Below are 16,141 nucleotides of genomic sequence, written 5' to 3'. Positions count from 1 at the left end.
CCATCATCCTCAGGGCTGCACTGCGGACAGCTCCCGCCGGCACTACTCCTCCCATCATCCTCAGGGCTGCACTGCGGACAGCTCCCGCCAGCACTACTCCTCCCATCATTCTCAGGACTGCACTGCGGACAGCTCCCGCCGGCACTATTCCCATCATTCTCAGGACTGCACTGCGGACAGCTCCCGCCGGCACTACTCCTCCCATCATCCTTAGGGCTGCACTGCGGACAGCTCCCACCGGCACTACTCCTCCCATCATCCTCAGGGCTGCACTGCGGACAGCTCCCGCCGGCACTACTCCCATCATTCTCAGGACTGCACTGCGGACAGCTCCCGCCAGCACTACTCCTCCCATCATCCTCAGGGCTGCACTGCGGACAGCTCCCGCCAGCACTACTACTCCCATCATCCTCACCTGCTTTGTGTATCGGTGTCGTCATTCACAAGTTCAAACTCCCAGAACTTCACGCACTTGTCGGCGCCCCCAGTGGTGAATCCGCGCTAAGACACAGGAGAATGTCAGTACTGTGTGGGCCGGACTACAACCCTCAGCATCCAGTGACCGCTCCTTACCTGGTCAGGTGACAGCGCAATGGACCACACTGCGCCATCGTGAGCTTCCACGGCGTCCAGCTCCGTCCCAGATGACAGATCGAAGAGCTGCAGCTTCCCGGACTGAAAGAGACGCGAGCAGTGAAAGGGAGGGGCATACATAGGGGAGGGGCATACATAGGGGAGGGGCATACATAGGGGAGGGGCCAGAATCCTGTCATGTGACCCACAGCCGCTACAAATGACCAGCATGACCCCTGACCCCACTGCACAGGTCGCAGGGTCTCTGGAGTAGCCAATAAGGCAGAATATGGAGAAGGAATCGGACCATTGGCTCCTGCCCCTCCCCCCATTGGCTCCTGCCCCTCCCCCCATTGGCTCCTGCCCCTCCCATCAGGAGCCGGTCATGTGACAGCTGTGCAATGTATGCAGGGCCCCTGCGGAGTCATGCTCCAGCCTGTTACCTTGGTGCCGACAATGACGTGTCTGTCTCCTGGGACGAAGAGCGAGCAGAGCGCGTAGTCGCAGGCCATGGTCCGGATACACTGCAGCGTGGACCTGCGGGCAGAGAGATGGCGGGACGTCACTGCTGCCGCACTGTTGGCGCTCAGGCGCGGCACCGGGCGCTGAGCAGTGAGCGCAGCTCTGGGGTGACTGCCGCCCTCCGTCCTACCTGTTCCAGATCTTCACGGACTCCGCAGACGCGGACAGGACGGCGATGTTGTCAGAGCTGAACGCCGTAGTCCGGACGTCGCTGCGGTGCCCCCCCAGCGTCAGGCGAGACGTCTTGGTACTCTGCGCGCTCCCGGCTTGGGTGGGCTCGGCCAGCACGGAGAAGCCCTCCACGCTGTTGTTCTGCAGCAGGACCACCACCTTCAGCTCCCCCTTAGCAGAGACGAGCAGGTCACATGACCTGTGGGGGCAGAGGTGGCAGCGGTCAGTGGTGGCGGACGGCGGACCAGAGATGGGGAGGGGCCGGGGGGCACTTACTTGATTTTCGAGGAGGCCTTAATGCTGGCGACTTTCACAATCTCGTCCTGCAGCGTCTGCTCCACGTCCGGTGCCGCCTGCTGCCCGTCAGTCTGTCTGCAGCACAAAAGCAACAAGCATGAGAGACCGCCTGATAGTCACATGTGGACCCCGCAGTGCAGGGGCGGATCCTGCGCAGCAGTGTTGTCATGGGGGCAAATCACCGACCTCATCAATCTTTACACAATTTATTTCTCCAGAAAAAAAAAAAATCTCCTATTTTGGGTACACAGCTCCAGTACAGAACTATGCGTCTCCAAGGTAACAGACTACAAACGATCCCCGCGTAGTCTGGAGGTGAAAGTAGTCAGCAACGCAAAATCAGATATCGCGAGATCGTCTGCAGCCATGGAAACGCACAAATCTGCATAACAGCTGTGAACACAAAACGGAGGTTTACAAATAGTGGAGCACCAAGCACCATCACCTACAGGGGGAAAATAAGTATTTGATCACCGACCAACCAGCGAGAATTCTGCTCTCACAGACCTGTTAGTTAACCTTTATGAAGCCTCCTACTCTGCGCTCATTACCTGGATTAATTGCTCCCGTTTTACCTTGTTACCTGTATAAAGGACACCTGTCCACACACACTCACACTCCAACCTCTCCACCATGGCCAAGACCAAAGAGCTGTCTAAGGACACCAAGGACACAATTGCAGCCCTGTGCAAGGCTGGGATGGGATACAGGACAATAGGCAAGCAGCTGAATGAGAAGGAAACAACTGTTGGCACAATTATTAGAAAATGGAAGAAACATAAGATAGCTGTCAATCTTCCTAGGTCTGGGGCTCTCGCCTCGATGGGTAAGGAGGATTCTGAGAAAGGTCAGGAATCAGCCCTGAACTACACGGGAGGACCTGGTCAATGACCTGAAGAGAGCGTAGACCACAGTCTCAAACATTACCGTTAGTAACTTACCACTCCGTCTTGGATTACAATCCTGCAGGACACACAAGGTCCCCTGCTCACACCAGCACATGTGTACACTTGTTTGAAATTCACCAATGACCATCTGGATGATCCAGAGGAGGTATAGAAGAAGGTCATGTGGTCAGATGAGACCAAAGTAGAACTTTTTGGTATCAACTCCACTCGCCGTGTTTGGAGGAAGAAGAAGGATGAGAACAACGCCAAGAACACCATCCCAACTGTGAAGCATGGTGGGGGAAACATTGTACTTTGGGGGTGCTTTTCTGCAAAGGGGACAGGATGACTGCACCGCATTGAAGGGATGATAGATGGGGTCTTGTATCGCAAGATTTTGGCCATCAACCTCCTTCCCTCAGTAAGAGCCCTAATGATGAGTTGTGGTTGGGTCTTCCAGCATGACAATGACCCGAAACACACAGCCAGGGCAACTAAGGGGTGGCTCCGTAAGAAGCATTCATTTCCAGATCCTGGAGTGGCCTAGCTAGTCTCCAAACCTGAACCCAATAGAAAATCATTGGAGGGAGCTGAAACTCTGTGGCCCAGCGACAGCCCTGAAACCTGAAAGATCTGGAGAAGATCTGTATGGCGGAGGGGGCCAAAATCCCTGCTGCAGCGTGTGCAAACCTGGGCAAGAACCACAGGAAACGTCCGACCTCTGTAATTACAAAGGTTCCTGGACCAAATATTTACTTGTTTCTCTACTAACCCCCCCGACAGCCCACAGGAGGAGGTCATCTCATCCGAATAGGGACAGGAAATACGAAAGGATTATATATATATATATATATCCCCTCCCACCTCCTTTCCCCAGTGTCTTTCCTGTCCCTATAGGGATGAAGAGGTCATCCTCGGTGCCCTTTGCCGGCGGCTGACACCAGACATTTAACATAGCCGGGCAGCAGGAGATCGGTCTTACCCTCCATCTCCGGATGCTGTTCCTGGCTCCCTAGGACGTGGTCTTTCCCCCAGTCTGTGCCTCCGGGTAAAGTCTGGGGGAGGTCGCGGGCGGGAGGCCTCTTAGCTCTCCGGGTCCATCTCCTCCCCCTGTTCCTGCTGGCGCGGACCGCTGTGTTGCGAGGGACGAGTGCTTCCGGCTTCCCTCAATGTAAACTGGTGTGGTCCCCGTGACATCAAACGACGGCCGGCATGCTGAGATCGTCACTTCCGGTTCTGCGCTCCACTGTGGAACGCACCGGGAAAATCAAAGGCAGGACCCAGCTGGATTCCACCGATGGAGTCCACCAACCGGAGAAGAGCGGGGGAAGAGCCCCTCTGATTGGACGGAGGCGCTGGCCGGTCGACCTACTTAAGGAGTCCCAGACAGAAGATCAAGTAAGGTAGGACAAACAGTGGTAGAATGGAGTCTGATCCTTCCCGCTCGGCGCCTGTGGAGCCCAGCGCTGTGCCGATCACTGTAACTATACAGGTATTGGATCCCGTCCATGGTGCAGGTGGAGATACTTAAATTCTTTTTACCTTCTCTCTTTCAGGGGCACAAGGAACCTGCACCAAGGAGTAAATCTAAGGCCACTAGTCGTAAATGTCCAATATGTGCAAAAAAGTCTCTCCTCCTCACGTGGAAAACCGCTATGTCAGGAGTGTATAGAGAAGGTTCTAGAAGAAGAACAGCCCTCTTTAAGAGAAGAAATTAAAGGGATAGTAAGTCAGGAGATACAATCTTCTCCAGCATCCTTCTCCCAGGCAATACCTGCTCCTGGTGTCCCTCCAGCAGCAAAAAAGAGAAAGATTTATCAGGAAGAAGATTCGGACTCCCAGGAGTCCATGCCGGAGGAATTCCTAGAAGGCGGCGAACTGAGTCCTGACCCAGAGATGCAGGAAAAGAGATTCTACTTTTCCTCAGATAACATTGAGGAACTCCTCACAGAGGTGAGAACCGTGGAAGAGGAGAAACCAGCACGTACAGTACAGGAAGAAATGTTCGGAGGTCTCCGATCAAAAAGGAAGCTTGTTTTCCCGATGTGAAGAAACCAGATTGTATCTGAATTACCCAGACAGCTACGTTTTTGCATAAACAAAACACCTGTTTTTTTATCTGTATATTGGCTTGTGAATTTAAGTGTTTATGTCTGGTGGGCTGCCCACTGATATAATATCTAACATACTGTGTAAGTCTGTAATAGTGACTGTACATAGGGCGTATTAAGCTTAGTTTATTGATGTGTGCTTATATGCTAATAGTGCTACTTAATCCCATCACCATTGTTTACCTTATCTTGATGTTGGACTGAAGGACCCTGGGTAATTCTAAAAATAGCTTACAGGCCTTGGGTATAAAAAGACTCAGAGATCAGATCCTGGGAGATGGAAGTAACACAGAGCCACCAGCCGGACATTCTGCAAACCACCCAACAGACAAGAGAACGGACTGCAGCCAATTCATCATGGCACCATCACGAGGGACACTGGTCTATGCTTCTATAGGAAACAACCTAGGGGTTTTCGGCTCCGGTTGGAAGGACACAGATCTGATCCTGTGACCTTCTCTGAACCATGGATATGTTTGGAGAAAGCCAGGTTTGGGACCCGCTAGTCGCCTAGTTCCATGGAGCTGGTCCGATAAGACAGGTGGTGACTCTCGTGTCAACTGGCTTTGGACCTTGTATGGACTCTATGGACAGTTCTTGGTCATCTCCCTATGCTCGTCGTTACCTCTTCTCGGTGCGTTCATCCACAGATGGAGTAGCGACCCTGGGAGATCTGACGTCATGTCATACTGGAAACACGTGGAGACGCAGTGATATTTTATATGCGCCCATGTACCCATACAATTCCAGGCATGTTGGGAATGCTGTTTGCTATTGTGTGCTGTGGTTCAATAAAATATTGCCACACTGTTTTACCTTAACCCTGTGTTGTCTGTGTAGTGTATTGCCACCGGGAGATAGAGCGGGCGTTCAGTGGTATGAGCCGTGGTCCATGCAGTCTTGCTAAAGACAGCCGGGCTAGCGGACGAGAGCACCCACTGACCCCACTTCTCCGTAACACCCGATACAAAAGAATATCCGGGAGCTGGTTCTGAAAGAGTGGGAAGCTCCAGAAGAAAGCCTGAGCACTCCCTCAGAATTAAAGGATAGATTCCTAGTGGATGACGAAACTGCAGAATGCTGCTCCGAAGTGCCCAAAGTAGATGTTCAGGTTGCCCAGGTGGCCAAGAGAACTACCATGCAGTTTGAGGATTCCTCTCAATTGAGAGATCCTCTGGAATGCAAAATGGAGGGACTCCTCAGGAAAACCTGGGAAACATCAGCGGCGTTACTAAATACAAACGCGGTCTCTACATCGGTAGCCAGATCAATGTCTCGCTGGTTGGGGCAGTTGGAAGAAGAACACCCGGCAACAGGAACCCCCAGAGAAGAAATCTTCGCCTCATTACCCCTTCTCCAAAAATGCTATAGCTTTCCTGGCAGACGCCTCAGCGGAATCCCTCAGAGTATCGGCTAGATCAGCGGCCCATTCCAACCCGGTGAGACGAGCCCTGTGGCTGAGATCCTGTAGTGGAGACGTAGCATCTAAGATCAACCTATGCTCCATTCCCTTTAAGGGGAAATATATGTTCGGGTCAGCTCTAGATGACTTACTGGGGAAGCTTTCGTACAAGATCAAGTCACTGCCCGAACCAAAGGGTGCCAAAAGAGGTCCTTTCAGCCCCCTCAGGAGCAGTCTTCCTAGTTCTGAGGTAAAGGAAAGACAGGGAGGCGGAGCTACCCCAAAGGAGGCAGAGATTTGTTTCTCAGCCAGGGCAAACGTCAAGAGTAAATCATGACGCTCAAAGGAAAGTAGGAGGTCGGATTTCTCATTTCCTTCCACAATGGCGGGAGATATCCACCAACCCATGGGTCCCAAGATCAGTCCAGGAAAGGGTAAAGATAGAATTTACCACCTACCCTAAACAGAGTAAGAATTACGGACCTCTCTACGGAGACACTTCAAGGTGCCGTAAGGTCAGACCTCAAACTTATTGGCCTCGGGGGCAATCTCACTAGTCCCGGAGGTGGAGAAGAACAAGGGTCACTACTCCAGGCTCTTAATAAAAAAAAAAAAAAAAAAAAAAGGGACGGATCCCACAGCATTATAATAAAACTGAAGCCCCTGAACCAACACATCTGTTACAGGAAATTAAAGATGGAGTCCATCAAATCGGCAGTTCCTCGGAAAGGAAAACTTTGCCATGGCAACAATCGATCTGCGGGATGCATATCATCATGTCTCGATCCATCCCAAACATCAGAAGTTCCTGAGATTCGCAGTTACCCAAGGAGAGCAGATAACGCACTTCCAATTCACCGTACTCCCATTCGGAATATCATCGGCACCCTGAATATTCACGAAAATCATGGCAGAAGTCAAGGCTCATGTCAGAGGTCAACAGATTTGTATCATCCCATATCTCGACAACTTTCTGCTGGTGGCACCAGTACTGGTGTTACAGAAGCACATACAGACAACTCCTATATTCTAACATCACTGGGATGGCTAATAAATCATCAGAAATCAGATCGGATTCCTTCTACCAGAAAGACTCTTAGGAGTTCTCCTGGATTCTCGGGGCAAACATCCTTCTTGCCCAAAGAGAAACAGATTCAACTGAGCGCAAAGAAACATCCTGCGGAGCAGAAGATCGGTATCCATGAGGTTTGCCATGTCGGTCCTCTGCTCAAAGATCTTGTATCCAGTCGGCGGCCTGGGCCCAGGTGCACACCAGAGACCTGCAGAGTTATGTGCTAGCAGAGTGGGATGTTCCCCCGGATCACTGGACAAGTAAGTGTCAATACCGGCCCGGATACGGACATCATTGGCCTGGTGGAACAACCCAAGGGAAGCTGAACAACAGAGCACCTTGGATCCAGTCCCCACTAGTCACCATAGAAGTAGATGACAGCAAAAGGGGATGGGGTGCCGTAGTCTCCAGGACATCTTTCCAGGGTCTCTGGTCAACCCAAGTCAGCAGACAGTCTTCGAACTTCAGGGAGTTGAAGGCAGTGGTGGAGACCCTCAGGGCAGCAACATCAGTGGTCCGAGGTACCTACGAGAGGGTATATCCAGACAACGTAACCACAATCGCACACCTTCGGCACCAGGGAAGTTTGAAGCACGAAGACCTAAAGTGCATCTTTGCAAGAATATTTTCGTGGGTTGAAAAGAATCTTCTCTCCGTGTCAGCCCTTCACATAAAGGGAAGAGGCAACAAGCAGCCGACTTCCTGAGCAGAAGAGATATCCACCCGGGAGAACAGAGTCTGAATCCAGATGTTGACCAAGAGATGGGGCTATCCAGGGGTCGATCTATTTGCAGGACGCCAGAATGTAAAGGTGACCAGCTATTTGTCGCTAAACGCCTTCATTCACCAGTGGCAATTCAATCTGGCTTACACCTTTCCTCCAATCCCGGTCTTACAAAGAACTCTACAGAAAATAAGATGCGTACAGACCAGGGTCATTCTACTGGCACCCCTCTGGCTGAAGAGAAGCTGGTAAGGTTCCATAACCAGCCTATGTGTAGACGGACATGTAATACTTCCACCAATCGAGGATCTCCTACACCAGTGGCCGGTCTATCACCCAGACATAGAGACCTTGCATCTAGCGGATTGGCTTCCGAATTCTCAATTCTGAGGGCCAAAAGGTCTCTTAGAGAGTCATCAAGACGCTACAGAAAAGTAGGAAGCCGGTGAAAAACACCATATACCAAAAGACCTGGAAGATGTTTGTGTCATGGTGTGCACCGGATCGGCCAGATCCCCGACAGGCCAATATTGCCCAAATCCTAGATTTTCTGCAGGAGGGCTTAGAGAAAGGACATAGACCCAGTACTCTTAAAGTACAGGTGCCAGCGTTGAGCTCATGCTTCGACCAGGCCCTTGAGGAACATCGGTGGGTGAGACGATTCATGACAGCAGCTACACGAGTTTGTTCTAGACCGGTCAGTTTGGTCCCCGCCTGGGACCTCAATATCGTCCTTAAAGGATTAACGCTTCCACCATTTGAGCCCCAACCATAGATAATGTTGGATAAGTTGGCCTGGAAAAAGGCGTTCCTGGTGGCAATCACAATGGCCAGGCGAGTGGGGGAGTTACAGGCTCTTTCCATAAAGGAGCCCTACCTGAAAATATTAGTAGTCCGGCTGGTGTTCCGACTTGATCCTTCATTTTTGCCGAAAATGGTAACAGACTTTCATAGAAATCAGGATATAGTAATAACTTTGTGGTGAAATATGTGTGTATATGTGTGTGTGTGTGTGTTGTGACATATGTCTAGGGTTATATGTGTGACTAGTGATAAAGTAACATCTGTCCTGAACGCAAGTCGCACCTAGGTGTTAATAGGTACTTCCTTGGGACTAGTAGAAATTGCATCTCCATATCTCACCAGGAGGTCCAGCTAGAGCCAAGAAGAAGGTAACATTTGGCACCTCTTAGGTCTTGGAGGGGAGATGCTAATTGCGGCCTGAGGTGATCTATTCCTGGGAACCTGGTCACAAGTGTCTCAAGAGCAAAATAATATATATTCTTGATTAGTAGAGCGGCCGTGGCCAATCAAAGAGCCAGCAATTATGATATTAACCTGGGGGGGCGGTCTAGAAATCTGACTTCAGACCAAAGTTATAAATTTAGGCTGCAGACAGAGAATTGTGTTCACATGTAAGGGCAGCCTGAGAAGCTGATGTGTTCCACAACTCCATTCACCCCCCCTCAGGGAGCAGAAAGCAACTACCAGTTAGATAATTTCGGTAAGTTTTCTCCTGTTTATTTTGATACTGTTTTGCATAAGTTGTATGTCTTTATTATCATATGTTTATATCTTTTCTTATTGTAAGCACTGACCCTTTTGTTATTAAAGTATAAAACTTTAACAAGTTGAACCTTGAATGTTCTAAAATAATCCATAGCCTAAAGGTGTGTGAGCCTTATGAGTGATAGACATTTTTATTAGTATTATGAGTTCCAGGACTCATCACCTGAGTATTCGATGAGTGGTGGCAGCGCGTATGAGCGGGTGTGTGTCCTCCTGGGTCGGTGTTTGATTTATGATCCCATTACAGCATAGGACAGAGGTTGAAAGCTGGACTGAGAGTGGGGAGATAGATTAACCCTTGCAGACACAACCCCAAGTCACGTGTGAGAGCAGGCACGTGACGAATAAGTGACTCCACGGAGAAGGGATCCGTGACACCTTCCTTCTGCCAGAACCCAAAGAACAAAAAAAAAAAGAAGAGGAGTTCCATTTTCTTGATGTAAGGAGAGTGGTCCTACATTACCGCCACATAACCAGGGAGAGGAGGAACGATAAGAACCGGTTTATTCAACCCTATGGCCAGAATAGAAGGAAGAAAGCATCCAAGACTACGGTGGCAAATTGGATAAAGAGCGATCGTTGAAGCTTATCGAGTTCAAGATCTCACGCTTCCACAGAAGTTCGCGCTTCATTCTACCAGGGCAGTAGCAGCTTCTTGGGCGGAAAAAGCCAGCGCCTGACGCTACCTGGTCATCTGTCCACACCTTTATCAGACATTATAGACCTGATTTAATATCCGTAAAAGATCTATCGTTTGAGAGAAAGATTCTCCAGGCGGTTGTCCCTCCCTAGACATTAGTCGTTGGTATTCCTCCTGTGTGCTGTCGTGGGGGGTTAGAGAAAATAGAGTTAGACTTACCGGTAATTAGGTTTCTAATAACCCACCACGACATCACGGGTAATTCCCACCCTCTTACTCAATGATCTAGCAGTAATAAATATGGTCGGGTATTCATACTATTGTGGTCCTTTATAACAATATTGGGGAGGAGGTGGGAGGGGACATGTGACCTCTCATGTTTCCTGTCCCTATTAGGATGAGATGACCTCCTCCTGTGTGCGGTCGTCGTAGGTTACTAGAATCCGAATTACCGGTAAGTCTAATTCTGTTTTTTCTATTGTATCAAATACTTATTTTATGCAATAAAATGTAAATTAATTATGTTACAATCCTACAATGTGATCTTCTGGATTTTATTTTTAGATTCTGTCTCTCACAGGGTATAATACAGGATGTAACTCAGGATCAGTAATGTAATGTATGTACACAGTGACTACACCAGCAGAATAGTGAGTGCAGCTCTGGGGTATAATACAGGAGGTAACTCAGGATCAGTAATGTATGTACACAGTGACTGCACCAGCAGAATAGTGAGTGCAGCTCTGGGGTATAATACAGGATGTAACTCAGGATCAGTAATGTAATGTATGTACACAGTGACTGCACCAGCAGAATAGTGAGTGCAGCTCTGGGGTATAATACAGGAGGTAACTCAGGATCAGTAATGTAATGTATGTACACAGTGACTGCACCAGCAGAATAGTGAGTGCAGCTCTGGAGTATTATACAGGATGTAACTCAGGATCAGTAATGTATGTACACAGTGACTGCACCAGCAGAATAGCGAGTACAGCTCTGGGGTATAATACAGAATGTGTTAGGGTACCGTCACACAGTGGCATTTTGATCGCTACGACGGCTGTTGTGAATTCTGTGGCAGAGCTCCCTCCTGTGGTCACAAGTGGTACTTCGGCTGATTCTCTCTGTGAGCTTCCGTTGGTGGAGGAAAGTGGTACTGCGGCTTCTGAGTTTCCTTCCTCAGGTGATGTGGTGAAGTCGTTAGGTGCTGCTCTATTTAACTCCACCTAGTGCTTTGATCCTGGCCTCCAGTCAATGTTCTAGTATTGGACCTGTTTCCTCCTGGATCGTTCCTGTGGCCTGCTGCTCTGTATAGCCAAGTTCCGCTTTGCTATTTTGTTTGCTGTTTTTTCTGTCCAGCTTGTCTATTTGTTTTTTCCTGCTTGCTGGAAGCTCTGGGACGCAGAGGGTGTACCTCCGTGCCGTTAGTTCGGTACTGAGGGTCTTTTTGCCCCCTTTGCGTGGTTTTTGTAGGGTTTTGTGTTGACCACAAAGTTACCTTTCCTATCCTCGCTCTGTTCAGAAAGTCGGGCCTCACTTTGCTAAATCTATTTCATCTCTACGTTTGTCTTTTCATCTTAACTCACAGTCATATGTAGGGGCTGCCTTTTCCTTTGGGGTATTTCTCTGAGGCAAGGTAGGCTTATTTTCTATCTTCAGGCTAGCTAGTTTCTCAGGCTGTGCCGAGTTGCATAGGGAGCGTTAGGCGCAATCCACGGCTGCCTCTAGTGTGGTTGGAGAGGATTAGGGATTGCGGTCAGCAGAGTTCCCACGTCTCAGAGCTCGTTCTATGTTTTTGGGTTATTGTCAGGTCACTGTATGTGCTCTGACCTCTATGTCCATTGTGGTACTGAATTACCTTATCATAACAGACGGCACGATCCGTGACGCTCCAGCATCGCTCCAATATCGCTCCAGCGTCGTAGACTGCTGTCACACTTTGCAATGTACGACGCTGGAGAGATAATTTCATGACGTATGTGTGATGTAGAAGCCGTTGGTTACTATGCGCACATCGTATACAATATTGTGCACACCTTTGTTACACCATGCGATCATGCCGCCACAGCGGGACACTAGACGACGAAAGAAAGTTTCAAATGATCTGCTACGACGTACGATTCTCAGCGGGGTCCCTGATTGCAGGAGCGTGTCAGACACTGCGAGATCGTAACTATATCGCTGGAACATCACGAATCGTGCCGTCGTAGCGATCAAAATGCCACTGTGTGACGGTACCCTTATGATCAGGTGGCCTTGGAGCAGCATGAAATGACCTTCGCTGGAGCAGTGGTAACTTTACTGATGGCAAACCCTGATCCTATCACCGCAACTAGAAGTAGCCGTGGAGTGTACCTAACCAGACCTAGACACCTCGACACAGCCTAAGGACTAAATATCCCTAAAGATAGAAATAGGAAAACTCTTGCCTCAGAGTAGACCCCCAAAATATAGGTAGCCCCCCACAAATAATGACTGTGAGTAGGAGAGTTAAAGACACACACAGACAGAAAACAGGGATAAGCAAAGGAGGCCACTTCTACCTAGATAGGAAAGGATAGTACAGGATACTATGCGGTCAGCAGAAAACACTACAAAATATCCACAGCAGAAAAATCCAACTACTCCACCACCTAACTAAAGATGTGGAGAGTATATCTGCAACTCCAGCGAGTCCAACTAGACTGAGAAAAACATCAGGCACAGTCTAGCAGGAACAAAATAGAAACAAGATAAGCACAGAAAATAAACACAGCAGTGTGTCTAAAAAAAATGAAGAAAACACTTATCTTAGCTGAATTGACAGCAAGCAGGAGGGGCCAGGCAGGACCAACACTTCCAAAGGAACATTGACTACTGGCAAGGACTAATGAGTCCTGCACAGCTAAATACCCCAGTCCGAGCTGCAATTAGCAGAAACACCTGTCCAAGACTGCTGCTCAGGAACAACCGCATTACCATCAACAACCACCGAAGGGAGCCCAAGAGCAGAATTCACAACAGTACCCCCCCACCCCCCTTGAGGAGGGGGTCACCGAACCCTCACCAGAGCCCCCAGGCCGGTCAGGATGAGCAAGATGAAAGGCACGAGCTAAATCAGCGGCATGGATATCAGAGGCCGAAACCCAAGAATTATCCTCCTGGCCATAACCCTGCCATTTGACAAGGTACTGAAGCTTCCGCCTCGAAAAACGAGAATCCAAAATCTTCTCAACCACATATTCCAACTCCCCATCGACCAACACAGGGGGGCCGGAGGATCAACAGAGGGAACAACGGGCTCCACATATTTCCGCAACAAAGATCTATGGAAGACATTATGGATAGCAAAAGAGGCCGGAAGCGCCAGACGAAAAGACACCGGATTAATAATCTCAGAACTCCTATAAAGGACCAATAAACCGAGGCTTAAACTTAGGAGAAGAAACCTTCATAGGAACATGACGGGAAGATAACCAAACCAGATCCCCAACCCGAAGCCGGGAACCAACACACCGACGACGATTAGCAAAACGTTGAGCCTCCTCCTGAGACAACACCAAATTGTCCACCACATGAGCCCAAATCTGCTGCAACCTGTCAACCACAGAATCCACACCAGGAAGGTCAGAAGGCTCAACCTGCCCAGAAGAAAAACGAGGATGAAAACCAAAATTAAAAAAAAAGGCGAAACCAAAGTAGCTGAACTAGCCCGATTATTAAGGGCAAACTCGGCCAATGGCAAGAAAGCCACCCAATCATCCTGATCAGCAGACACAAAGCATCTCAAATAGGTCTCCAAAGTCTGATTAGTTCGCTCGGTCTGGCCATTAGTCTGAGGATGAAATGCAGAAGAAAAAGACAAATCAATGCCCATCCTAGCACAAAAGGCCCGCTGTCACGATGGTATGAAATATCATATAAGTTTAGTTGCTCTTCAGCTCATGAGGTGGGCTAAACCCCCCCTTCACTAGCTGACTCTCCTTGTTTCTCTCTGGGCTACGGACTGTATGTGGACTGTATGGTAGAAGGGGGTTTTATGGCCCTGGGGTCATAAATTCCAAGCTCGGACGAAAGTCCCTCACCCCTCCCACCTGCACTAGTTAAAACTGGAAAAGTTGCTCCAAGATTCATGAAAGATTCTTTGTTTAGTTTTTGTTAGATATTAGGCAAACGATTTAAGCTAGACATACGAAAATATATATTCTTATTCTCACTCGGTGTATCTACCCATCCCTTGAAACTCGGGTTTCTAACTCCATCTGGTAAAAAAGTAGGGATTTCTCTGTAAATATGTATCCCAGATAGGACATATTTGATCTCATTAGAATGCTCACGTTAATCCGAGATGATTGATGGGTTTGTTAGAACTATTACGTGTTTTATAGTGAAGTTATAGAAATCAGAGAAAATAGTTTAAAGTTTAGGCAGAATGTAGAGAGAGGAGGGTCTGGATAAGCCAGCCTTTCTGTGATGTCACAGCCTTAATGTTTTAAGTGTGGCAGGCTCTGAGGAGTCACTTTCTGCTGGATTTCTCGTCTTCTCCTGGAAGAGCCCTGCACACGTCCGAATGAGCTGGGACGTATGGTTGCCTGCAATGCTTTGAACATGTGAGTGATACTTTTCTCATTTAATCCCTGTTTATTTCATAATTACCCTTGTACATATTTGCAATTGTCTAATTTATAACATCTTTATAAAATATTTTTGATAAAGCACTGCCTAATTTTTTAGTTCATTCTCCATGCTCTAAACGCACCCTGTCTCTGGAAGAGAATTACGCTACTGTGTTGGGTTAGCTTCGGACCCGTTTAATCGAAGCTGGTGGCAGCGAAGTGTGCAGACTGTTGAGTGATGCTGTAGCGACTGCGGCGTTAATAATTATTGTTCCTGCCTGAGTGGGAGTAGTTATCGCGTCGCTGCAGCGTGCCCAATAGCCAGTACATAGCAGGCAGCCTTTCTGGCGACTATTTACCCAGGGTGCAGTACCTAATCTGACCTGAGTGTAAGGGGGGCGCCAGAGAGCTGCAAGTGTTAAGTGGAACTGTAAGCGGGATATACATAAATCCCTGCAGTTTGTGGTATATTGAAAGCAGTGGGATACCTAGAATAAGCCCCTGCTGTAAGCTAAGAGGTCAATAGCCTTGTGTGTGTTGTTTCATCACATTGTAGCAGTGGAGGGATAACTAAGATAAGCCCCCCTGCACATGTGATAGCCGTCTGTTGGCCTCAAGTCACCTCAATCTGCGACGTAGGGGTGACGGTCACGGTGGGAATCCTGACCAATTGGTGACAGCGGTCAGGGGAATCGTGACACCCGCCAAAACCTAGAAACAAACTGGGAACCTCTGTCGGACACAATATTCTCAGGAATACCATGCAAACGAACCACATGCTGAAAAAACAACGGAACCAAATCTGAAGAGGAAGGCAATTTAGGTAAGGGCAACAAATGAACCATTTTAGAGAATTGGTCACAAACAACCAGATAACCGACATTCTTTGGGAAACCGGAAGATCGGAAATAAAATCCATAGAAATATGCGTCCAGGGCCTCTCAGGGACCGGCAAAGGCAGAAGCAACCCACTAGCGCGGGAACAGCAAGGCTTAGCCCGTGCACAAATCCCACAGGACTGCACAAAAGAACGCACATCCTGCGACAAAGGCGGCCACCAAAAGAACCTACCAACCAAATCTCTGGTACCAAAAATGCCAGGATGACCAGCCAACACAGAACAATGAACCTAAGAAATCACTCTACTAGTCCATCTGTCAGGAACAAACAGCTTCCCCACAGGACAACGATCAGAAATTTCAGGCTGACAAACCTGAAGAACCCATCGTAAATCAGGAGAAACGGCAGAAAGGACCACCCCTTCCTTCAAAATACCGACAGGTTCAAAGACCTCAGGAGAATCAGGCAAAAAACTCCTAGAGAGGGCATCAGCCTTAATATTCTTAGAACCCGGAAGGTACGAGACCACAAAATCAAAACGGGAAAAAAAACAGGGACCATCGAGCCTGTCTAGGATTCAGCCGTTTGGCAGACTCGAGGTAAATCAGATTCTTATGATCGGTCAAGACCACAATACGATGCTTAGCTCCCTCAAGCCAATGTCGCCACTCCTCAAATGCCCACTTCATAGCCAACAACTCCCAATTGCCGACATCATAATTGCGTTCAGCAGGCGAA

General features: G+C 48.7%; 1 protein-coding gene across 1 annotated transcript in view; it reads right to left on the bottom strand.

Annotated features, from left to right (window-relative positions):
- WDR3 (WD repeat domain 3) overlaps window positions 1-16,141 on the bottom strand; it is a 59,841-nt gene that overhangs the window by 32,425 nt on the left and 11,275 nt on the right. The window contains exons 10-14 of the mRNA XM_069760451.1: window positions 1,543-1,638; window positions 1,226-1,465; window positions 1,017-1,110; window positions 574-675; window positions 416-501 (exon numbers count right to left, since the gene is read on the bottom strand). Coding sequence (XP_069616552.1) covers window positions 416-501; window positions 574-675; window positions 1,017-1,110; window positions 1,226-1,465; window positions 1,543-1,638 — 618 coding nt within the window. The remainder of the gene's footprint in view (window positions 1-415; window positions 502-573; window positions 676-1,016; window positions 1,111-1,225; window positions 1,466-1,542; window positions 1,639-16,141) is intronic.

Source organism: Ranitomeya imitator, chromosome 3, assembly GCF_032444005.1.
Source record: "Ranitomeya imitator isolate aRanImi1 chromosome 3, aRanImi1.pri, whole genome shotgun sequence".
Taxonomy (NCBI): Eukaryota; Metazoa; Chordata; class Amphibia; order Anura; family Dendrobatidae; genus Ranitomeya; species Ranitomeya imitator.
This window is presented reverse-complemented; position numbering and strand designations above follow the sequence as displayed.